This window comes from Cydia fagiglandana, chromosome 16, assembly GCF_963556715.1.
Source record: "Cydia fagiglandana chromosome 16, ilCydFagi1.1, whole genome shotgun sequence".
NCBI classification, from domain to species: Eukaryota; Metazoa; Arthropoda; class Insecta; order Lepidoptera; family Tortricidae; genus Cydia; species Cydia fagiglandana.
This window is the reverse complement of record NC_085947.1, coordinates 5,857,737-5,885,223: the sequence shown is the minus strand read 5'-3', so window position 1 is coordinate 5,885,223 and position 27,487 is coordinate 5,857,737. Positions and strand designations below refer to the sequence as shown.

The window sequence follows — 27,487 nt, the reverse complement described above, 5'->3', positions numbered from 1 at the left end:
ATGATCTCTCAATATCAAAAGTGACACTAACCTATTACAATCAGAATACGCCTTTAAAGTGTCAGTCAATGGAACTAGTCACTACTAATTTCATCAGTCAAAGACAATTTCAATATGGCGGTTTGTTTACATAGTTAGCAAGTTCCATAGAATGACACTTTAGGTTCTTTAACCGACTTTATTCCGACAACACAACAAATCGTATAAACAATTTAAAATATGTCTCACGACAGTTTAATATCGACTTTATTCCGGATCGAATTTGCCACACTTGCGTTGAATTTTGCGGAAAACAACTCACATTCAGAATATCATATTCATAAATCATACCTAAGTAAATGACAATAGTGGGATTCATCTTTTATTTGTGTGGTCAGCCAAATAATCGTCCGGTGTCGCTTGGCTGCCGGCCAGACCCGCTGGCATTGATTACCTAGGTACTGTAAGCCTCTAATCCAGCGGTCGGCAACCTTTTAGCAGCCAAGGCCCACATAGCAGTGGACGCGGGCCGCACTTTGTTAATATTTATGACTTTATCAGACATTGTCACTTGTCAATATTACATGCAAAATAGCCAGGGAGGCTCGCGGGCCGCAAGTGAGAGGTTCGCAGGCCGCATGCGGCCCGCGGGCGCTGGTTGCCAACCGCTGCTCTAATCGATCCCCATCTATTGGAGGTAATATAATAATAAGCGGGTGAAATGCACGAGTGAGTGGGCTTATTGGGTAAACCGCCCGTAGCAGCTAAATATTCTGTAGATTTGTCAACAATATTACAAAATCGTCTTGAATCCGTTTTTAGGGTTCCGTACCCAAAAGGTAAAACGGGACCCTATTACTAAGACTTCGCTATCCGTCCGTCCGTCCGTCCGTCCGTCCGTCCGTCCGTCTGTCTGTCACCAGGCTGTATCTCACGAACCGTGATAGCTAGACAGTTGAAATTTTCACAGATGATGTATTTCTGTTGCCGCTATAACAACAAATACTAAAAACAGAATAAAATTAAGATTTAAATGGGGCTCCCATACAGCAAACGTGATTTTTGATCAAAGTTAAGCAACGTCGGGCGTGGTCAGTACTTGGATGGGTGACCTTTTTTTTTTGCATTTTTTCCGGTTTTTTTTTCATTATGCTACGGAACCCTTCGTGCGCAAGTCCGACTCGCACTTGCCCGGTTTTTTGAAACGACGACATTTTAAAGCACACATGGGGCTACACTGAGAGAAAATTACAACAAAAACACACTTAGAATTACAAAAATAAACTTAATCCGGGGACAAGGAGAGTTAACTAATAGTAGGCCAAGAAATAAGAAGTTATAGAGGGAAATGCTAGAAACACAATTTTTGACTCCGTAACTTTTTTTGGACTAGTTAGGAGGTGAACATATCAAAAGTCCCCGGCCGTAGCCCCGGTGCTGGGGGGGAGAGGGGGAAAGAAGGTCTCATTTTTCGGTTTTTCACTAATATCTTGGAAACTTTGCGTCTTAGCGACATGACTACTGAGACAAACCAAAAGCTGATAAAATTTGTTACAAGTTTTATTCAGTCAAGTTTTTCGATATCTTGAATAGTTTTTGAGATATCCGCTCTTGAAAGTTTATTTAGGGCTTTCAATTTTATCTTGATATCTACATTAGTGAAGCTGCTAGGCCGTGTTTGGTATCATTTTCGTATATATCGGGGGTGCTGAATTCATTTTTGGTATCACATTGACACCAACAAATTTTATGAGCTTTCGGTTTGTCTTAGTAGTCATGTCGCTAAGATGCAAAGTTTCCAAGATATCAATGAAAAACCGAAAAATTCGACCTTCTTACCCCCCTCTTCCCCGCAGCACCGGGGCTACAGCCGGGGACTTTTGATATGTTCACCTCCTAACTAGTCTAAACAAAGTTACGGAGTCAAAAATTGTGTTCCTAGCATTTCCCTCTACAACGTTTTTTGAGCATTCATTTACTGACCTATAGGAACAAATTGACTTTTGCAATTTCTATTAGTTCTTGCAATTTCTATTATCTGTTTGTTGAAATTATATTTGGGATTACTGAGCTGTTTGTAGAAATAAATAAACTTTACAGAAATAGTGAGTCGTCCATAATTATTACTAAAACTTCATTTTTTCCCCCAGTACAGAACTGTTTTTTAATTCCTGGTGATGATTTTTCTCTCAGTGTATACCGCGTTACTATAAACTATAAACCTTTAACTTTTTATGATTTAAGAAATATACATTTATTGGGACAATAGGTTAGGTTGAATTTATACCTACTAGTTTCTAGAACAAGGTTTCATTTTATAAATCGTTCGTTCATGATTAGGAATTTTTGTGGTAGATAAATATAATATTTAGGCTCTTCTTCTGTGTGGTGTGGCTTACAAATCTAAATTGAAACTAACCATATTAGTGACGTTATCTATGAAAAGGGACCTTATTGTCGATGGCGCTTACGCCATTATTAACGATGCTCCGATATAAATACAATGCCGCGTGACGCTGTGCGGCGTATGCGCCATCGACAATAAGGTCCCTTTTCATAGATAATGCCCCATTTAAGTTCTAGTATAGTTACTTAAATAATTTGTGTCGCAAAATGTCCTCATCAAGCTTTAATAATAATGATAGACTCGTAGATAGATTTAATCATTTTTTCAGAGAAAAATCGTTCATTCGTATATTCTTCAATCATAAAAGCTGTATTCAATTAGCCCAAAAACTAAAGGAGTGTCCTTTTTCATGTTCCAGTAACAAATATATGTGTACCAATACAATATGAAATTCCATATTCATGACATATTATAACTATCAATTATTTTTCATAGATGAGGGCACCTTCAAAGTTTTTACTAATAGTTCTTAGTAGTGATCTGCGCTCATAGGCAATCATTGCACGATTCTATCAGTAATGAAAACAAATATCAAGAATTGTCATACATTTCTAAATGAATAACTATAAAAACAGTATCATCTAAAATTACCGGGGTCAGTCAACTTTTCCTCGTACAATCGACGTTAGAGACATGACAACCGAAACACTTGATCTTTGTGACAAGGAGAAATAAATAAAGTTATTTATGACGTTAACTGTACCTTGTTTTGTTGTATGTGTTTGGCCATCCAAAATTGTACCTGAATTTTACAAGAAAATAATTATATAATAATAATATTTAAATTGACGCCCACAACATTGTCCATAACGGTTCAACTTTTGGTCACCAGCCCTAGCTTTTCTCAGACCGCCATCGACGTCTAACGATACATAGCATTGTGTAACCATATTTTTAATAAACATGTCGCAACATTCCTTCGAAAAAAAGGGAAAAATTGATTGACCCAACAACAAACTTTGCAACCAAAACAACAAGTTAACCATAAAGATAAAAGATAGGCAGGAGTTGGGTTGTTAAGACAGAACTATGGTTTCATGATACTCGTACGCTGAAATCCTCGTGTATACATGAGATACGCACTCATTAACAACTCGAGTGCTGTGAGCGGTGAATGACTCAAAACCAATAAATATACAATTATACATATATGTGTGAATACGAAATCGGCTTACATATGTAGTGATTTAAACGGATTGACGGAACCGATAGGGTTCTTTATTTTATTTATCTACCTCGAACATTTTTATAACTATATTTGGATAGTTTAGCGCATTCACTGCCAGGAGGCGTGGCTTAGGAACTTGTATGACGGTGAACGCACATGTGCGTCGGGGGCAGTGAATGTGTTAGTGTTGTTTGCCCATATCACTGACATTTTACTAGGACGTCAGTTATTCTTGACCACAGCTGGAGCAACTCAACTGAAACGTCGGATAAATCACTTTATATCACTACATATGTGTACATAATGCCAAAACTTAAAACGAAATCGGCTTGTCAAGAAATCACAGTTTTGCCTTAACCGACCCTTCTTATCTATAGTCCGACCGCTTAAATGAGTCCTTGCCTGCGCGGTACGGGGGTGACGGGGTAAGACGACTAAGGGTGACGGGGAAGGTGCGGACGGCAGGCGTAAGGCGCCCGCACCTTCCCCGCCGCCCGCACGTCGGCCAACCCCGTCGCCCCCGTACCGCGCAGGCGAGGACTCATTTAAGCGGTTGGTCTATATATTAACAATTATAAATTCTGTGAAATTGACCTTAACATTTCTGACGCAGCTGACGAGAACGGCTCCATAACGGAAACGATACCGGCCGAGCCCGTGCAGCTGAAGAACTTCCCCAAGCTGTGCGAGCAGCGCCGCAAGTTTCCCGTCCTCTACAAGCTCGAGTTCCAGGTACGTACGTATAGAGTTAGACCGTAAAAAGTCTGCAGCGATTTTGATAGCCCACGCAGTGCAAGTGTCATTTTAAACGTCAAACTTCTATGAAATTATGACGTATAAATAACACTTCCACTGCGTGGGCTATCAAATCCGCTGCAGATTTTTATTGGTGCGACTATACAATAGTGACACACCATCGACATATATCTCAGGACGGGCCTTACGGGCACTAAAAATGGTAGTTCAGCGGTGTCACTCACGAATTCGAGCCAATCGTGCAGCCTAACGCAACTAGTTGCGCGCCAACGCCAACCAATCGCGCATATGATGCGAACTCATCAACCAATCGCGTTGTAGCGGTGTCACACCGCTGTACTGGCCCATTCATACCCCATTATTATTGCCCGTAAGGCCAGTCCTTAGATATATACGTCAATGACAATAGTTGACACACGTATAGTGATGTGCCAATGGGCGCTTTTATACAGGTTGTTTTCGGCGTCGTGGAGTAAGAGAGCCAGACATCATACAGAATCCAAATATGAGCCTAATGATGTTGTTAATTATTGTTTATCACCAATAATGATGATTATTTTCCAGATGGCAAGTAGGAAAAAACATTTTTGCATACAATTTGGTGACCCTACTCAATGTGACGTCTTGTCGCTTTCCATACCAGCGTATGTCAAAAGTCACAGGGTGACCATAATTACTTTTTTTTTGACATTAATTTTACTTGAAAAATAAGAATAATTAATGTAATTATCTTTGAATCAAATACTACCATATGCTAATGTGGATCATTTACAGAGTCAGAAAGAGTGGTTCTGGATCACGACCCAGAAATCACCCTGTATTTTCGCGTCGACGTCCACGCTGCCGCGCTTAGCATAAGAGCGGTAACTCATTTTGAAATCTGTTTCAAATGTAGAATGTAGGTAGAACATATCGTACAGTCAGCAGCAGGAGTTGCTAAGCGGGTCATGTGTTCCAAATGATCTTGACGCGTTTTTATTGTTAAGAGAATAAGAGCCTGTCAAGGACATTTTGAACACATCACCCGCTTAGCAACTTCTGCTGCTGACTGTACGTACAAGTAGGTACAAAGTATACAATTGAATGACATTTTAAAAATGAGTTACTGCTCTTATGGTAACATTCCATTTCTAAACGCAGCTGCACTACCGGTACTGAACGCGTCGCTGTCATTGTCAATTTCCATAGTAAAACTGACAGTAGTGCAGCTGTCGTTGGAAATGGAATGTTACCCTTATGCTAAGCGCGGCTGCACGTCAACTGCATGTTTAACCGTTAGATCAGGGAATTTTAAAAGACGTGAACCTAATTGCTGAGACATGGTTACACTCATGCTGCAGGAGTGAATTTTTGTTTCCAAATTTTGGCACGCTGGGTGAATACTTTTCAACATGCATCTAAGAACTGCAACGAGAGTTAAATGCGAGAAATACGTCCGAAATAAGAGGAATATTACGTATGTAATATTCCTAACATTCAAAGTTACACACCTAACTAAGCTGAGTTTGCAGCTCTTTGTACACTAAGATAAACTAAAAAAGTTACTAGATATTAATAGGAGCTGAAAAATAGCTATCTTGAGTGTATTGTAAAATAACAACACCCTTGAATATAATTATCCATTTATTTTCTTGTCTTGTTCCAATTCACAATAACCTCATCTTATGACAACCGTTCGCTAGCACGACTCAACAACCAACTGAGACCCGTCGGCCGAGTGTAGTTTCTTTTTATACCCAACCAATAACAGTCTTTCAATTTCAAACTACCCTTAATAATAAAAACGAATTAAGTAGGTATGCTAAATACCAAAAACCCTACACTCGTCCATCCTGACTCCGTGTATGTCCTCATACACGTGCCAGGTGGAAACCCTACACTTGGCCGACAGACTACGCATACTTAACAGTGGATACACTAATCGCAAACCGATCAATTTCTTGCGATCAGAGTTAATGTATAGGATACGAACCAGTTCTATTCTCGCACCTACTACTTATTTGTGTCAGCACACGAACCGATCATTTTCTCGTGGCTTAAAACAGTTTCAATCAGTCATCAGCATATCAAAATCTCGAAAACATCGTGTGAATAACCTTTCGTATGCCTGGTCCCGTATATGTACCACACAATTTGGACTATAATTTACAATTTCAAGGTTTTATTAATTCAGTAGTAAATTTTGACTAAGGCATACGAAGGGTTAAAATTGTTACTCTTCTGCCGGAGACATCCATTCGACATCGACCAGAGGCCGACACCGATGTCATCAGAATGGACGACCGTCGAGTGGTGAGAAGGGCCCTGGCTCTGGAGGTGAGCGCGCGCGCTGCGGCGCGGCCGGGGCACGGGAGCGCGGAGCGGCGGTCGCCGTGCTCTAGACGCGCACCGGCCTCTGGCGGCGCCGGCGCGAGGCGGGCTCCTGCTGGAGGCGGCCCGCAACCGGACTCTGGCGGCGCGAGGCGGGCTCCTGTTGGAGACGGCTCGCACCGGACTCTGGCGGCGCGAGGCGGGCTCCTGTTGGAGACGGCTCGCACCGGACTCTGGCGGCGCGAGGCGGGCTCCTGTTGGAGACGGCTCGCACCGGACTCTGGCGGCGCGAGGCGGGCTCCTGTTGGAGACGGCTCGCACCGGACTCTGGCGGCGCGAGGCGGGCTCCTGCTGGAGGTGGCTCGCAACCGGACTCTGGCGGCGCGAGGCGGGCTCCTGCTGGAGGCGGCTCAGTCATCGCCTGTTGACTGTACTTGCTTCTGGCTCCTGGTGTCAGTGTCACGCGAAGCGAGGGACGCCGGTAGAGGTGCGGCGCTCCATTTGCTAAAAATATCCAACATTGACTAAGTAATTCAGGGTAACAGATGTATTGATCATCTCTATCTGCAGGTAGACAGTACACGAACCAATTCAATTCTCGTGACTGAAACATCTCTATTAAACAGTACACGAACCAATTCAATTCTCGTGACTGAAGACACTATCAATCTTCCTGCCATATAGAATACGAACCAGTTCAAAACTTTATTATTATCTTACTTAGCTGTGTCAGCACATGAATCAAATCAAATTCTCGTGGGTTCAACATCATTTTCAAATATCATGTCAAGAAATCATCAATTATAAACCTCACTCTTGAGACAGGAATATTTCCTGAGAACCTTTCAATAACTTTAACCCTGATTATAATTTATAAAATATTAACTATGATGAATAACAGCGATAATTAACTTCATATATTCATATGCAAAACATGTGTAAAACTGGGACCTTATTGTGTACAACTTGACCTATTACGTTTCCATTATCAATGCATCAATTCAATCATCAAATTGGCAACTAAAAACCTGTAATAGCTCCCCTCCCAATGTTTTCAGAGAAATATTGTATATCGTATATATCGTATATTCTATATATGTCGTATCGTATATGTCGTATATTCTAGATTGTTAGGATTTATCCAAGCTGATAAAGTTTCATCAATTGCAAGACGCGTTGGGATTTCAAGACCATTAGATTTATTTTTATAATATGCATATTGTTTTATGAAAGACTTGAACAGTATATTAATACTACACTAGATGTTGTTGTAAAATAACTGAAGTCTATAAACCTAAATTTCAACTTTATAGAATACCAAATCGCACAGTTCGGGAATAAACATAGCACTTAGGTCTGTTTCCGTAGAAAAAGGATCAGTAATATTTTTTTTACACGTTAGTTGTTTTTCATAAATTAAAATAAATTATACGTTTTAAATGTGACACGGCAGACATAAACGATAGAACTGCAAAAACCTGTTATGCTTTACTTACCCGTACCTTCTAACTTGTTCTAAAAATGCCCTCAAAAATGTTTACTATGGCATCGCATATTTCGTACCTTAAATATGGTATCATTTAACTACTGGGGTTACGATGACGTAATTATGTTATGTTGTAAGAAAACTACTCACGCAACATATTTCATTTACACTACCACTATCCACTCAGAGATCATGTATCATTTACACTACCACTATCCACTCAGATTTCTTCAAGGAAATGAAACTACTTGCGTTAACTGAGATCTATAGATCTATAGATATAGATACTGGAGCTTCGCCTTTTTTGTAAACACAATGGAAAATACTAAGAATAAAATTTTCAAGTTCAACAATAAGTAAAAGTATAAAAGTGAATTCATTACCGTAATACGTGTCTTTAATAACCTCCCAGTTGATTTAAAATCTCTTTTTTTTTAAACTGCCTCATTGGTAATCTATTATTATTTGATAACGTACAAGGTTATACAAGAAAATAATTATAAACTAATCTATTTTATTCAAGTTTGATTAACACATAATAATATAATCAATAAGAGGCTATCAATCCTCCTTGATCTCGGTTTAATTGTGGTGTTCTGTTCTAGTAGCTTACGAACCAAATCAAGTTCTCGTAAGTACAAACAGGTTCAACCATGCAGTCTTCATTATCGCTTTCATTTCAATGTAATGCTGTAACATTAACTGCAATAACCTATTAATTCAGTTATTCAACGATTCAATAATTCAGTTATTCAACGATTCAATAATTCAGTGATTCAACAATTCAATAATTCAGTGATTCAACAATTCAATAATTCAGTGATTCAACAATTCAATAATTCAGTGATTCAACAATTCAATAATTCAGTGATTCAACAATTCAATAATTCAGTGATTCAACAATTCAATAATTCAGTGATTCAACAATTCAATAATTCAGTGATTCAACAATTCAATAATTCAGTGATTCAACAATTCAATAATTCAGTGATTCAACAATTCAATAATTCAGTGATTCAACAATTCAGTGATTCAACAATTCAGTGATTCAACAACTCAATAATTCAACAACTCAATAATTCAATAACTCAATAATTCAATAACTCAATAATTCAATAACTCGATAATTCAATAACTCGATAATTCAATAACTCGATAATTCAATAACACGATAATTCAATAACTCGATAATTCAATAACTCAATAATTCAATAACTCAATAATTCAATAACTCAATAATTCAATAACTCAATAATTCAATAACTCAATAATTCAATAACTCAATAATTCAATAACTCAATAATTCAATAACTCAATAATTCAATAACTCAATAATTCAATAACTCAATAATTCAATAACTCAATAATTCAATAAATCAATAATTCAATAAATCAATAATTCAATAACTCAATAATTCAATAACTCAATAATTCAATAACTCAATAATTCAATAACTCAATAATTCAATAACTCAATAATTCAATAACTCAATAATTCAATAACTCAATAATTCAATAACTCAATAATTCAATAACTCAATAATTCAATAACTCAATAATTCAATAACTCAATAATTCAATAACTCAATAATTCAATAACTCAATAATTCAATAACTCAATAATTCAATAACTCAATAATTCAATAACTCAATAATTCAATAACTCAATAATTCAATAACGCAATAATTCAATAACTCAATAATTCAATAACTCAATAATTCAATAACTCAATAATTCAATAACTCAATAATTCAAATAACTCAATGACTCGATAACTCAATAAATCGATAACTCAATAATTCGATACCTCAATAATTCGATAACTCAATAATTCGATAACTCAATAACTCGTTAATTTAATAACTCGATAATTCAATAACTCGATAACTCAATAACTCGATAACTCAATAACTCGATAACTCAATAACTCGATAACTCAATAACTCGATAACTCAATAACTCGATAACTCAATAACTCGATAACTCAATAACTCGATAACTCAATAACTCGATAACTCAATAATTCGATAACTCAATAATTCGATAACTCAATAATTCGATAACTCAATAATTCGATAACTCAATAATTCGATAACTCAATAATTCGATAACTCAATAATTCGATAACTCAATAATTCGATAACTCAATAATTCGATAACTCAATAATTCGATAACTCAATAATTCGATAACTCAATAATTCGATAACTCAATAATTCGATAACTCAATAATTCGATAACTCAATAATTCGATAACTCAATAATTCGATAACTCAATAATTCGATAACTCAATAAGTCGATAATTCAATAACTCGATAACTCAATGACTCGATAATTCAATGACTCGATACTTCAATGACTCGATACTTCAATGACTCGATACTTCAATGACTCGATACTTCAATGACTCGATACTTCAATGACTCGATACTTCAATGACTCGATACTTCAATGACTCGATACTTCAATGACTCGATACTTCAATGACTCGATACTTCAATGACTCGATACTTCAATGACTCGATACTTCAATGACTCGATACTTCAATGACTCGATACTTCAATGACTTAATCCAAAACTCATTAATCGAAACTCATTAAAACTCATTAATCGAAACTCATTAAAACTCATTAATCGAAACTCATTAAAACTCATTAAAACTCATTAATCGAAACTCATTAAAACTCATTAATCGAAACTCATTAAAACTCATTAAACGAAACTCATTAAAACTCATTAATCGAAACTCATTAAAACTCATTAATCGAAACTCATTAATCGAAACTCATTAAAACTCATTAATCGAAACTCATTAAAACTCATTAATCGAATAACTCACTAATCAAATAACTCACTAATCAAATAACCCATTAATCCAATAACTCATTAATTAAAACAAATCCAGCTTTTTATAGTTCGATAATTCAATTACCTACTCAATTCAGTAATCCAACAACTCGATAATTCTAAGGGTAGAATAATTCCACAGTTCTAAAATTCAATAGCTCGATAATTCAATAATTCCATCTCTTTGATTGATAACTTCGATACACGATACGCGAAACTCGATACTAGATACTAGATATTTGATCAATAAATCAACAAATCGATTCACAGGAAATGTGCCGTTAATGAGCTAATTATTGTCTAATTTTGTTTATAATTACATGGGATTATAAATGTGGAGCTTCCTTGCAGCTCCATTAGAAATCACAAAAGTCGGTCAAATGGTTAGGGTGGGAACCACTCATCGATCGTAAGATATATACATATTTAAGATGCAATCTATACGCGTTATTATATCGCATTGATATATTTAGGCAAATTTTTCTCATAATTGATACACAAGTAATAGTTTTCTATCGGTTCATCAAATTTATTTTTCTCTCAACTCAATATGTGCTAGATTGTCGATGAATGAGATGAAGTCTCCGTTTTTAAATCAGTTCACGGTATCCAACACATTATCATATCAAATCATTCATAATATAATAGTAAAAGTAGGTGTACATGACCTGATATCCAGTGGCGCGTGCCCCTCGCTAAGGCTGTCGAAGCGGGGTTACTCCAGACTTTCACAACAGGACTCTGCTTCACTCTGGATTCCTTTTTCACTGCCGCTGTAATTCCAGCTACATTCTCTTTCGCGAAGACCGAGACTTCTGGTATTTGCAAGCGCCGTTGATCATCATGAGTCATCGTCAGCCATATTCTCCAACAACTCGGCATGAAACGCAAAAGTATCCGGTGTTACATATAGGTACCTATATACTATATTATAATACCTTATAAACTTTAAAGCAATTTTATTATATACATACAATTATGTTTAATGGTAGTTCAAATTATAAACATTCATTTATCTTAAAAACGTGCGTCGTAGCAAAAAATGAATGAAAAATCAAGCCCCCTTTAATGCCCCGTTTGCATAGTAGTCATCTATTTATATTCCACAAATTTTAACATTAAGGATCAAAATCAAAACTCAATCATCAATCAATTTGAGAGACCTGGTTTTAAATCATAAATATCAATTTATCTCGGAAACTATGCGCCGTAGTGAAAAATAATTAAAATTAAGGCACCCTTTAACACTCCATAACCGACACATATATCAAGATTCAAGACCCACGCGTTGACATATTCTGCCTAATTTCAACACGTGTAGTGTAGGTACTTGATTTTGTTAACTGAACATTTATTATACACCCAGCTGTCGGTGGTATGGTGGTTACTTTGAATTCTCGACCAACTGACGCATATATATTCTTATCTTATGCAATTAGATAGCCTATAATCATAATCATCATAATATTATGTAGGTACTTATTTAAATTAAATAAAAATGTTACCAGTACCATATTTCTTACGTAATCCATTAGAATTTGTATATTTAATTATCTCAAAGCTCAAAATAAGGGTCATGTTTGTTATCAGTTATCTCACTAAATCCATAAGTAATAACAGTAGGCGTGTACTTACGTTCTGCACACTTCTGAAGTGTAAAATAACAACACCCTTGAATATAATTATCCATTTATTTTCTTGTCTTGTTCCAATTCACAATAACCTCATCTTATGACAACCGTTCGCTAGCACGACTCAACAACCAACTGAGACCCGTCGGCCGAGTGTAGTTTCTTTTTATACCCAACCAATAACAGTCTTTCAATTTCAAACTACCCTTAATAATAAAAACGAATTAAGTAGGTATGCTAAATACCAAAAACCCTACAGTATTTTTTTTTCATATTACCGCGCAGCGTACCTCAGCCCTTAGGAACATCACTACACAGTACACACACCTTAATAACGAACCTGCCAGTATTTTCTCTTTTATTTGCTCGTACGTGTGGAAACGCTTTAATTACAACTTTTATTACTGGCCGGTTGTGTTACTTTTTGCACAAGTTTTATTTTTCCAAAAGTTCATTGCGCGCGCGTTCGTTGCTAGACGAGATGAAAATTGACTTTCAAAATTGGATTGGAGTCGAGTTAACAGGTTTTAAAATATTTATCGTACAAAACGAAAGTTTTACGAACATTGAAATGATATTTCAAGCTTGAATTGGCCAATCATGTGATTTTTGGTAGTTATATGCCTAAACCGTTTAATTCATGCATGCATGCATACTAGGCATGTTCATAAAATGTCTTCAACCTTCAAACAAGGTATGGAATTAAATGAAACATTATTCAGGCAACTATACATGCACGAATCATGAAGCTGCTATTCTCATTTGCACTTCATCGGATTTTGTTATCATCATTATCTTGATTTCTATTTCACATACTTCTTAAGATTTCCATACACTTCGACCGACACCTAGCAATTAAAATTAAATGTCTCATCAGTATTGGCTGAACGTAACAATACCTGTTTGTATTTGTCCTCTATCTAGGTACGTTAAAGAATCCATTAAAAAATGAACTGACATTGTATTTTATTTAGTTAGAGGCTTTCGAATCGATGTTTCATTAATTGCACAATACACTGAATCGTTTCAAAAATAGTGCTTATAATCACCTCAATAAGAGCTATCGCAGATGCATGCCGTATAGTAAACTTTGTTACAAGCACAAAACGCTAAGACATTTAAAAACAGTCTTTAATACTAACGTAACAAGATCGTCGGCAGGTGCATTAGTAGCGGATACCTGGTTAATTTGCCCGACGCCTGAGATTGCTGTCTTCACGGCGATTCCTTGCCACGGAATTAGAGCTAACGAACTACCCTGTTGTAGTATAAGACATTGACTGACAAAAGAATGGACTCGTGTTTCGAAATTAATACCGTGCCTTTCTGTATTTTTATTATAAGTATAACCCAACTGCCACAAATGTAATGGAATGTGCTTAGGTAAATCGTTTATAGTGTATTTTTATGTAACAGTTATTTTCATAAAGTATTTCCCGTGAGGCATTTCAGTTAACGCATTCACTGCTAGGGGCGTGGCTTAGGAACAAACTTGTATGACGGTGAACGCACATGTGCGGCGGGGGCAGTGAATGTGTTAAGCTAATCGAAACTTCTTTGGACCTCAATTATTATCAATTTATCATAAATAATTTAATACATTATCGATGTAGAAGTATGTCACTATCGCATTTGTGAGCCACATTGTTACCATCACTTTTTTGTTTGAATCCGATATTAATGTCGCCTGAAAAGAACCGCTTATAAACTGTCAGAATAACAGAATTAAAAGTGAAAACAAAGTGCTTATACTAGGATCAAACGTTTTTCAGAAAATACAAATAGTGAAATATCCAGTCTATAAGTAATTAAATAAGATGTCGTTGGCAGACGTTGAGTTGTGTTAGTGCTAACTCGCAGGCCAAGGTTTACGGTCGAATGGCGGCGTGAGTCCGGCGCGGCGTGCCGTCTTAATTATGTTTTTAGGACTCACGCCGGGAACAATGCAATCGTAAACGTTTTCTTATTACTCGTAGCAAGAACTACAAGCTTTTTTTCTTTTGCTTGTAAGCACAGAAACACTACTTGGGTACGCCCCAGAATCCCCAGATACAGATTAAAAATAAAAACTCGTATCTTTTGTGTGTCAGCAACTGTCGTGCATAACTATAAGTAATTGATTTTACCGCACAGGTTAATAAAAAGAGTAAGAGGAAGTAGGGGACCATTGGGCAGTCGGGAGGCTCGGGCACCCCCTTGTAAATCAGGACTTATTTCCAAGGGGTTTCCCGAGCCTCTCGACTGCCCAATGGTCCCCTACCTCCCCTACCCCATATTATGCGAATATACTGATTCAATATACTGTATAATATACAAATATAGAAGTAGTCGGCAAGGGCGATCGAACTTCAACGATACATTTTTGTAGATAAGTAATTAAATCAGCACTATTAGTAAGGTAAATTAATCATTAAAAAAGTGGGTATTATTTGAGCGATTAATGAAACGCACAGAAAAATAAGTACAACGAAAAAGAATGGCTTGGAGTACAACAGACGCAGCAGGAACTTTTCTGCAGAGTTTAGTCTAGATACCTATACTATTACCAATCGTACGCCTCCACAACGCTACAAGCTAAAACTTTGGTTCTATATTGGTGTCCCTTTTTACACAGTTTATTTAATAATCTTCTTCTTCTTCGACCTAGCGTTTTCCCGGCCTAGCGCCAGGGTCCGCTTTCCTGCTCAGTCTTCTCCACTTTGCCCGGTCTTCGGCATCCTCGGGTGTGAGTTTGTCTCTCCCATGTCCGCTGTCACGACGTCAAGCCAGCGCTTCATAGGCCTGCCGCGTGATCTAGGGCCTTGGACAGTAAGATTGAGATTGATAATACTTCCTTTAAATATAATCTTACTAAAGTACCGAAGCACAGTACGCTATGAGAAGATTAAATAAAGAACCACAAATGCACGCCAAAGGCAGAATTGTAGCACAAACAGCTAAATAGGAAACTCGAACTACCACCGCTAATATAGAAGCGGTCGGGAGACATGACTTCTTAAGGACTTTATGAGATAAAATAAAAATATGAGGGCACTGGGTTTATAGAATTAAATAGAAACGTAGACAGTTTACAACTTTGAGTTTTAGGTGATTTCATTTTCCACTTCATATAAATGCAATACTAAACTATGTTGTTACTTATCTATGACAGAAATTTCTACTTGTTTAATTTCATTGCCGGCTCTTATCGGAAATGAGATCATATTTTGACATTTTTAAGTGTAGGTATTGTAATACCTACCTATATTACCAATACATATGATATGATATGATATGATTTATTTATCTCACAATATACAATGTCACTTAAAATTACACATGGTAAATTTTTAGGAATTTATATTGTGATTGTTTGTTTGTGATATTGTGATAAATATAATCATGCCTATTTCCCGGAGGGGTAGGCAGAGACCACGGATTTCCACTTGCTACGATGCTGAGATCCTGACATACCTCTTTCGCTTCCTTCAGATTCATAATAACATCCCTCATACACGCTCGCCGGTTTAGGGTGCTCTTGACCTAGCCTTTCTTCAGGATTTCCCCGATCTGATCAGAGAAAGTCCGTCACCAATATTCCATTACACTCGTATACACATCTTTTAAAGTTTTCCCGTGATCTTTCAAACAAACACAATATTATGTACTGTCTGGTACGGTCAGCAGCAGAAGTTGCTAAGCGGGCGAGGTGTTCAAACTTACCTTGACACGCTCTTATTCTTTTAACTAATAAAGTCGTGTCAAGGTAATTTTGCACATCTGGCCCGCTTAGCAACTTCTGCTGCTGACTGTACATATAGGAATCCTAAAATGGCAAAGGGGAACGAGATACGAGTCGGTGCTTTATACGAAGATTGCAGTTAACAAGCTCTTTTGTTATACCTATCACAGCTTTCGCTAACAATACTGAGATCTCCGATAACAGATTGAGTTTCCATTTGATGGTATACTCTAGCATTCTACCTCAAATCATGGGATTAGTTGTCAAGCGGACCCCAGGCTCCCTCCCATGAGCCGTGGCAAAATGCCGGGATAACGCGAGGAAGAAGAAGAGGGTAAACTTTAGCATTCTACATTACTAGTTGGGAATAGATACTTAGTTATCTTGATAATGCAGAAAGCAAAGCTGCGTCTGTACTATTTCCCAGATAGAAAATAGATACCAAAGGTTACACTGAGCAAGAAAGCTTAAAACATTAGCTGTGTGAATTCTGATAGTTAAGATTTGAAGAGCATTAAATTTCCACATGTTTAAGGCCAAATTATGAGGAGTGCAGTTAACAAGACTGTTGATATACTAACTTTAATAGCCAATTCAAGTTCTTTTCAAGAACAGTTGAATAGTTATTTGTACAACAAGAGATCAAAGTTTGATATTTCTTCGAGTGCTTATTTTGAGTCCCGTGCAAGCGAAAGATCCTATAATAGATTCACGAGCGTAGCGAGTGAATCTAATTTAGAATCTTGAGCGTAGTAAGGGATTCAAAAGCGCACGAGATGTAAATAACTTTGATCTCGTGTAGTACACAAATTTTTTCACCCTAAGCAGTGAGAACATACCTAGAGGGACAGAGATAATAGAACCCAAGTATATCGAACTTGTATTAGACCCCGCATGTTGAAATGACATTTGACTATAAAGGTCACTTGAATGACATTTTGTCTCACTCAGTGAGCAAAATGCGATTTTACTCACTCATTTTGTCTCACTCAGTGAGCAAAATGCGATTTTGCTCACTGAGTGAGACAAAATGACTCAGTGAGCAAAATCGCATTTTGCTCACTGTTTTTAAGAAGCAAAGTACCCTTGTTCGAGCTGCTGAGGTGAAAACGTTATAACCTCCTGAGACCCAGAAGCAATTGTTTTCTTTTTGAAATTTGAACCCTTAGTCACACAATAAAAGTTCAAAATAGATTTTGGAATATGTACAAAAAATTGTACGCAGGGACTTAGGAGGATAAAACTTGGGCAGGTCAAAACGAACATACGCCTGTCGACACAACAATCTCCAGCTTTAAATGAAAACACACAGACATACACCCAGCACATATGCACACAGCCTTACGTTCCTTTTGTCCTAACAAATTGGAAAACTGTTTTTATACTCTTGATGAAGGAAATTGGAACTGAAAACTCGGAATCGGAGCTATGTAAAGTTCTGAATAGTCAAGTGTGGAAAAGCTGGCTCTAAAAGGGTATATTCAAAGATTTTCGAAGTCTAACTCAGCAAATTTGTACAGACAACTTCGTATGGATTTACTATGTGTGTACATATGTAATCCCTGTAGGCTTAGCACAGGAGCGCAGCGACAGTATCTCGCCCGTAATAGTAGATTGTTAACTAAGGGATGAAATGCACTCATTTCTGCCGAGGTAGTTTGGCGCTCGAACGCAGTGAGAGCGCCAATATAGTCTGAGGCTGAAATGATGCCTTTCACCCGAGTGAAACACTACTTTTCATTTCGGATACAAGGAAAGTAAAATGCATGTGTTTTTTTAAAAACATGACTAAGTATAATTTTTTATAGTATTTTTTGAGAGTACTTTCAATTAACAATTTAGGCAAAAGTATCGTTATTTATGGAATGGGGAAGTCAAATATCACAATGGAAATTGTATAACGAATTCATGAATACCCAAATTTCTATTGATTATTGAAAAAAAAATCGTTCTTGGAACCTAAAATGGTCTAGTGCAGAAACGTATTGATTTTCTGCACACCTTTTAGAACAACAATGACCCTCTTTCAGAACATGAGAAATGAAAAATTGACTACACCCGCACCCGTCCCTCTTTAATTAAGACAGAAAAATACGAGCCGTCTATCGCGCGGCGCTTCTATTTTGACGACGCATTTCCATTACGATTTACATTTTGTATATACTACAATAAATATCACTCTTGTTTTGTTCTTGTTTAGCGCATTTCTCAAAGCCAAAACTTCAGAAAACTCTAGTTTACAAACTAATAAATACTTAAGTCGGAAGTATAATTTGTGTATAGTTTTAAACGTGCTGGCAGCATAGTCGTAAATATCTAGGTTAAGCCGATACGACGTGCCCCTCTCGGCTTTCGGCTTAGCCGAGCGGGAAAAGTCTACAATATCTCAACTTTCCACGATACTTAGCGACTTAGTGGAAAACTATTAGCGATTTTTAAGGTGGATAATGTACTGTAGCTTTTTCCAGCAACATTGCGATTAAGAAACAGAATTACGTATAAGTATAGAGTAAAATAATGTATGTAGAGTTCGACCAAGACAAGTCTGCAGCGATTTTGATAGCCCACGCAGGGCAAGTGTTATTTACACGTCATAATTTCATAGAAGTTTGACGTTTAAAATAACACACTTCGTGGGCTATCAAAATCGCTGCAGATTTTTCTCGGTCTGACTCGAGTACCATAAAATCAGGTAACTTTAGTCCACAACTACTACTATGGTCCAAAATCAAGTTTCATAATAATTTATAAGTATTTTTCAAATTATACTGTAATTTAAAAAATATGTTTTACACCAGATAATTATTAGATAAACATACATAGGAGTTATTTTTAAACACAAGTTCTATTTAATAAATCGGATAGAAATATAAAAAGTAGGTGAGTTGACCGTGACGTCACGATGTAATTTTCATATAAATTCCATATTAGCAAAACGTTTTGACAGTTCCAAAAAAGTAACTGCTTTGACTAGTAGGAAAATACACTATTATTTTATAACAACATGCAAGTGTGTCATGATTCTTAAATATTAATTAATTTATTTGGATGAATATTAAGTGTAATGTGGTAACACTGGTATCGTGCTCCCTTCTCTGTGGTTGAAAAAAAAAATATCAAAGGCGGGTACTTAAGAATAATGTAAAACGATTGGGTTGGAACGGGCAGAAAGAAGTTAACGGTTAACTGACGAGGTTGTGGACGGATTGTGAAAAGTTGTTATAAGAAGATTACTGTTGGTAAATCTATGTTGAATAAATAAATATTATAGTAAAATATATGGTGAGTTTCGTTTCAAGTGCAATGGGGATAACATAAAGAAAAGAGCGTACAGCTTAGATGGGCTGAAGATCATCGACGGTGTGTTGATAAGCATTTTATCTCGTCCCTTTGATCCGCGGTGAGAGCGGTCAATATTGGGACTTGAAACGATATTGTTAGCTGGCTTCTTTCACTTACGAATATTATCTAGGTATTTTTAAATGTTATTATTTGGATAGGTATGTCGAGTGATTCAGATGGACTTCAAACTTAATTTGGCGTGACTATTATTACACAGTATTACTACCAACTACCAAGGCACTAAGTTCTTCCCTTCTCTTTAAAATTAACACGTAGGAAACGTAGGAATGCAGAGAAAAATCCATTAACTAAATATCAAATCCTAATCACAACCCTTCTCCTCTTGGAAAATACTTTTGTCATGGTTTTTAAAAACACTACAAGCAGTACCTATGAATAATAGGAAAGAACATTAAAATTAAAAAAGAGCCCCTTTTCTTTGACAACGCGTATTTAAGTACAAAAGAGCGCAACTACCGTGTTACTCCTATCAAAATAAGACATTTTATTTAGATCATACAAAGTGTAGGAAGACACAAGACTTGCAAATGCTAATCATCTACGCCATACGCCATATTCTTATCATTACTTAAATTGTTTATCTCGCAGTTACACACGAGTGTGAAGTTAGCAGCCTAAAGTAAGCTGCCTAAGATAACCCGGCCAAATAAAGAAGTCGAGATTTATGAATTATACAAAACAGTAAAATATACCATTTCAAGGTCAAGGATAAACTTCAATAAGCAAATAATGACTTTTCTGATGTCCTAGCCAAATGTGTGAGATAAAATGTGAAAATATTGCAACAATAACATAGGCAGCTAACTTCACAAAATTACATCCTTACAAATACGAACCAATTTCCACATGAAGCTGTCTAGATTACACATTGTGTTTGGAACCATTAGAACCGCCTTGTTCCCAGTTATAAACGAGGTAAGTTTCATAAACTTTGAAAGAAAACTACTAGCCCAAACTGACTGAAAATACATATCTGCCTAAGTAAAAACGACAATTTTCTGGAATTTCCACATGAAGCTGTCTAGATTACACTTTGTGTTTAGTACAATTAGAACCGCCTTCTTACCAGTTATAAACGAGGTAAGTTTCATAAACTTTCAGAAAAAATACTAGCCCAAACTGACTGAAAATACATATCTGCCTAAGTAAAAATGTCAATTTTCTGGAATTTCCAGATGAAGGTGTCTAGATTACACTTTGTAGTTATTACCATTAGAACCGCCTTGTTACCAGTTAAAAACGAAGTAAGTTTCATAAAATTTCAAAGAAAACTACTAGTCCAAACTGACTGAAAATACATATCTGCCTAAGTAAAAATGTCAATTTTCTGGAATTTCCACATGAAGCTGTCTAGATTACACTTTGTAGTTAGTAGCATTAGAACCGCCTTGTTACCAGTTATAAACGAGGTTAGTTTCATAAACTTTCAAAGAAAACTACTAGCCCAAACTGACTGAAAATACATGTCTGCCTAAGTAAAAATGATAATTTTCTGGAATTTCCACATGAAGGTGTCTAGATTACACTTTGTGTTTAGTACAATTAGAACCGCCTTGTTACCAGTTATAAACGAGGTAAGTTTCATAAACTTTCAAAGAAAACTACTAGCCCAAACTGACTGAAATTACATATCTGCCTAAGTAAAAATGTCAATTTTCTGGAATTTCCACATGAAAGTGTCTAGATTACACTTTGTGGTTAGTACCATTAGAACCGCCTTGTTACCGGTTATAAACGAAGTAAGTTTCATAAACTTTCAAAGAAAACTACTAGCCCAAACTGACTGAAAATACATATCTGCCTAAGTAAAAATGTCAATTTTCTGGAATTTCCACATGAAGGTGTCTAGATTACACTTTGTGTTTAGTACAATTAGAACCGCCTTCTTACCAGTTATAAACGAGGTAAGTTTCATAAACTTTGAAAGAAAACTACTAGCCCAAACTGACTGAAAATACATATCTGCCTAAGTAAAAATGACAATTTTCGGGAATTTCCACATGAAGGTGTCTAGATTACACTTTGTAGTTAGTACCATTAGAACCGCCTTGTTACTAGTTATAAACGAGGTAAGTTTCATAAACTTTCAAAGAAAACTACTAGCCCAAACTGACTGAAAATACATATCTGCCTAAGTAAAGATGTCAATTTTCTGGAATTTCCACATGAAGCTGTCTAGATTACACTTTGTAGTTATAACCATTAGAACCGCCTTGTTACTAGTTAAAACCGAAGTAAGTTTCATAAAATTTCAAAGAAAACTACTAGTCCAAACTGACTGAAAATACATATCTGCCTAAGTAAAGATGTCAATTTTCTGGAATTTCCACATGAAGCTGTCTAGATTACACTTTGTAGTTATTACCATTAGAACCGCCTTGTTACCAGTTAAAAACGAAGTAAGTTTCATAAAATTTCAAAGAAAACTACTAGCCCAAACTGACTGAAAATACATATCTGCCTAAGTAAAAATGACAATTTTCTGGAATTTCCACATGAAGGTGTCTAGATTACACTTTGTGTTTAGTACAATTAGAACCGCCTTCTTACCAGTTATAAACGAGGTAAGTTTCATAAACTTTCAAAGAAAACTACTAGCCCAAACTGACTGAAAATACATGTCTGCCTAAGTAAAAATGATAATTTTCTGGAATTTCCACATGAAGGTGTCTAGATTACACTTTGTGTTTAGTACAATTAGAACCGCCTTGTTACCAGTTATAAACGAGGTAAGTTTCATAAACTTTCAAAGAAAACTACTAGCCCAAACTGACTGAAAATACATATCTGCCTAAGTAAAAATGACAATTTTCTGGAATTTCCACATGAAGGTGTCTAGATTACACTTTGTGTTTAGTACAATTAGAACCGCCTTCTTACCAGTTAAAAACGAAGTAAGATTCATAAAGTACGAAGTAAGATTGCGTCTGTGCGCAAGCGCGGTACCGATCGCAAGCGTGTGACGTTTAACTCAGCGCGCAATGTCGAATTTTAAAGTGTTAAAATGTGCATCGTGCAACATAGTGATTAACGAGTTATTGACGTTTATACAAAATAAAGTGCGATTAATGGACAACGATTCGATTATCCGTATATGTGTGTCTGCATTCTCAGACGAAGACATCGAAAATGCAAAGTCGTTGCTATTTGAATCGGTCCCAACGGACAAACGAAAAATATCAAGGCGTAAGGATGGCAAGTCACAAAGGAATCTAGAGGATATTATAGTGCTGTTCGCAGATACGGACCCCGAGCTAATGCCTATTTTTGTCGCTAAAGATTTATTTAAGCTGCCTGCAGTTGATTTAGATCATGTCGACATATCGCGATTACTTAAAGACCTGAGCTCGATTAAATCGGACCTTAAGTGCATTAAAGAAACCTATGCGACAATCGATCAGCTGGAAGAGGCCAAACGTACAATTAATGAGTGCAGATATGATTCTTTTTTACAAAGTAATGCAAACGTAAACAACAAAAGAGGTGCCTTTGTATACGATAGTGGACCATATGCGCTGATTCATCGTGGCGATTCGGTATCCATAACTGAGGAAAACGAAAACTTACTGGAGACGACAAGTGGGTACATTAAGAACGATTTGCCTACTCTTTCTAATGCGCAGCCTGCTACACGTAGCAAGGGTTCATCTGTCCCACTCCCACCTGCGCCGGCAGAAAATATGCACGGTAGTGTAATAAATAGCACTGAGTGCTCAGTCGATATCGAATTAGCACCGCCGAAGATAGTAGCCCCCGCTCGGCGGAGTGTAACACCTGCGCGAGACAATACAGATAACATGACGAGCTCCGGTTCTAGTTCGGTAAATAATTCACATCAAAACATTAGAACGGCTGCGGAAGTCGTTCGAGATGGCACTTGGAATAAAAAGAAAGATGACAAGACCTGGACTCTCGTGCGATCTCGGAAGTCTAAAAACCGCTTTATAGGTAAAACCGGTACGGCTATAATCAGTCCCACTGGAAAGTTTAAAGCTGCGTGCCCAAAAATACCGCTATTTATCACATATGTGGACCCGGCCACGTCTCCTTCTGACATCGCGCAGTATATTAAAAATAAAACGCAAGAAGACGTTACACTCGAAATGATCCAAATGAGGAAAGAGAAATGGTACAAAGCCTATAAGTTGTATGTAAACAAAGACAAGTTAGAAGTGTTTTTAAGTGACAACTTATGGCCAGACGGTATAAAGTTTCGCAAGTATGTTTATAGAAACAACAGTAGGCCGGATTCACGGGAGACTGTTTCTGAAGGCAAATTTAAACATAAATAAATGGGAAGTAAAAGTCAAGCAAATTCTACCAAACTAATAGTGTCATTTAATTGTAAATCGCTTAAGCGATCCGTCGAGTGTGTACGATCATTATGCGAGTTCGCCGATGTCGTAGCTCTCCAAGAAACGTGGTTGTTAAAACACGACCTAGGATACCTAGGATCCATTCATAAGGACTTCGGTTACACGGGTACCTCAGCGGTGGACACATCGGCGGGAATCTTGCGCGGGCGGCCCTACGGAGGAGTGGCGCTTCTGTGGCGTAATAACCTGTTTGATTCAGTGTCAGTGATTGAGTGCGGTAATCCACGTATAGCTGCGATCAAAGCGTGCGTTAAAGATCACCACCTAGTTATTATGAGTGTTTACATGCCAGTTGACGTAAGTGACAATCTACCGGAGTTTACACAGTGTCTCGGCGAAGTAAGTGCAATAATAGAGAATTACGATGTGGAATCTGTTTTCGTGCTGGGTGATTATAATGCACATCCAGGGGAAAAATTCGGTAAGGAACTTTTGACTTTTTGTGCGGAGCAAAGCCTATACTGTGCGGATATTATAACGTTAGGACTAGGCTCGGACAGTTACACGTTTATGAGTGATGCTCACGGGTCGAAACGGTGGTTGGACCACTGTTTAGTATCAGAAAGTGTCCTCAATACTATACGAGGGGTAAAAATACATAACGACGTTTTCTGGTCGGACCATTTTCCAATTGAGTTAGAATGTGTTTTGGACGTAAATATGCAAAAAGTTTTAATTAGTGAATCAAAGTGTAATAATGTAAAGTGGGGTGTTAGGCAGCCCGATCAAATAGCCAAATATCGTGAAATATGTAATACAAAATTGAAAGATATAAATTTTCCTCCAGAATTTACTAATTGTTGTGATATTTTTTGTAGTAATAATGGACATCATTTGATAATAGACCGGTTATATAAACAAATAACAGATATATTAACTGATGCCTCAAAAAGTACTTCCAAAAAGACGGTCAATAGAAAAAAGGGGTATATAACTGGTTGGAACAAACACGTTAGCGATGCCCACAGGTGGGCCAGGTTGAAGTTCCAGTCGTGGGTACTTCATGGAAGACCTATGACAGGTTATGTGCATAAAGAAATGTGTGAAAGTCGGAAGCTATTCAAATCTAGGTTGAGATGGTGTCAAAACCATCAAGACCAAATTAAGATGGACACAATAGCCTTACATCGGTCAAAAAATGATTTTAAAACATTTTGGAAATGTACAAACGACCTAAATATTCGACCTGGCTTGCCGGCGGCTGTTGACGGAAATAGTGATGCTAAAACTATTGCGGATATGTTTAAAAACCACTTTATGGTGCAATCGCCGTTGGGGCATACGCTGCCGGCGCTCGATGCTGAGGTTCCTCCGGAGGCCAAGGTGACAAGTTTTACTGTCAAAGAAGTGTCAAATATAATTTCTCATATGACTAGAGGTAAGTCACCTGGGCATGATGGTCTCAGCATCGAGCATCTGCAGATGGCTGGTGCGCACATGCCGAGAGTCTTAGCCATGTTCTATTCGATGTGTATTAGTCACTCGTATTTGCCGCATGATATGTTAAAAACGATCGTTGTGCCAATAGTTAAGAACAAAACCGGTGATCTCTCTGATAAAGGAAACTATAGACCCATTTCATTGGCCACGATTATAGCAAAGGTGCTGGACGGTCTGCTTGACTGCCGTCTCGGTAAATACCTAGACTTGCACGATGCACAGTTTGGGTTCAGGCAGGGGGTGTCAACCGAGACGGCCATTCTGAGTCTAAAGCATACCGTCAAGTACTATACCGACAGAAGTACACCGGTGTACGCATGCTTCCTGGATCTTTCCAAGGCCTTTGATCTGGTGTCATATGGTATCCTGTGGGATAAGCTAGCTAGCACGAGTGTACCACGTGAGCTCATAGGTGTTCTTAAGTATTGGTACAATAATCAGTTTAACTACGTTAAATGGAATGACTCACTGTCGGGAGCATACAGGTTGGAGTGCGGGGTGAGGCAGGGGGGGTTGACCTCCCCTAAGCTCTTCAACTTGTATGTTAACGGTCTGATCGAGGAGCTCAGCAACATGCATGTGGGTTGTCATGTAGATGGAGTTAGCGTCAATAATATTAGCTACGCGGACGACATGGTGTTGCTGAGCCCCTCGCTATGTGCTCTCAGGCAAATGCTGAAAACGTGTGAGTCATATGCGAAAAAACATGGACTTATTTACAATGCCGGTAAAAGTGAATACATGGTTTTCAGGTCACACAGGATGAATCCCAATGTGTACCACAAAATACAACTGAATGGTAAATCACTGGAAAGAGTTACACAATTTAAATACTTGGGACACATCCTGTGTGAAAATTTGAAAGATGACCTCGACATTGAAAGGGAAAGGAGGGCGCTGGCGGTGCGGAGTAACATGTTGGCCCGTAGATTTGCTCGCTGTTCGAAACAAGTCAAAATTACCCTTTTTAAGGCGTACTGTCAAGTATTTTACACGAGCAGTCTATGGGTCAACTATACTCAAAAGGCATACAACGCCCTCCGAATCCAATACAACGACGCCTTCAGGATGCTGTTGGGACTGCCCCGTTACTGCAGCGCTTCAGGGATGTTCGCCACGGAACGAACTGATGACTTCTATGCCATCCGGCGTAAACGAATAACGTCTCTGTTGTGTCGGGTGCGGGGCAGTCACAACAGTATACTTAAGGTCATAGCAGAGAGGGTGGACTGTACATTCCTGAAATTTTGGGTTGACCTAATAATAATTAAATAGTTATTTAATGTAGTAGTAGTAAGTAAATAACGTAGTCATAAGCCAAACTAACAATTGTATGGATAAAATTTATCTGAAATAAAGAATTAATAATAATAATAATAATAAACCCGCGGGGGCAGCTTGTGGCGAGCTGACGGTGAGTGGCGACACCGCGGACCCCTATTCCAGAGGGCACTGTCATCTGGCCCTCGCCTCTGTGCTTGCCTTGATTGGCCGGCCAGAGTGGAGTCGCAAGAGCGGGACCTATGCTCCAGGTTGGAAGTGTAAAATGTCATAACGCCGGCGACCTGCTGAACGGATCACCGGGATCTGGCTACCGCAGACTCACCTCTCGACAACCTTACAGCCGCTTCGAAGTGTTGCCCTATTGTCGCACTGTGCGTGCGGCCGTTGTAGGGCCCACTAAATGAGTAGGCGAGTCACCACCTGTCTTACACAATTTTGAGACTGATTGTCACGGCAGGTGTCCGCTAGTCTCCTCCCATAACCCATTATCCAGTCCATCCAACTTGCATATCAATAGCCCATGACCTTAGTTCCCATCGCAGCACAAAAGTGCTGCACTGCAATAGTCTTTGCACCTGGCGGAGACCATCTCTGGATGTATCATTTTGTGCGCTCGGGGATGGTATCCGCCATGTGTATCCCTTGCTTTTAGAGTAAACTGTCTTAAAGGGCCTCTGCGCTGTTGGCTTCGGCCCCACGCACGCCTCCCAAAGGTCC

At 37.8% G+C, this 27,487-nt stretch overlaps 1 protein-coding gene across 2 annotated transcripts in view; it reads left to right on the top strand.

Annotated features, from left to right (window-relative positions):
* The window catches only part of LOC134671834 (receptor-type tyrosine-protein phosphatase kappa), a 160,654-nt gene that overhangs the window by 83,110 nt on the left and 50,057 nt on the right, over positions 1–27,487 (top strand). For both annotated transcript variants that reach the window (XM_063529682.1, XM_063529681.1), the window contains one exon: positions 4,168–4,286. In XM_063529682.1, coding sequence (XP_063385752.1) covers positions 4,168–4,286 — 119 coding nt within the window. The remainder of the gene's footprint in view (positions 1–4,167; positions 4,287–27,487) is intronic.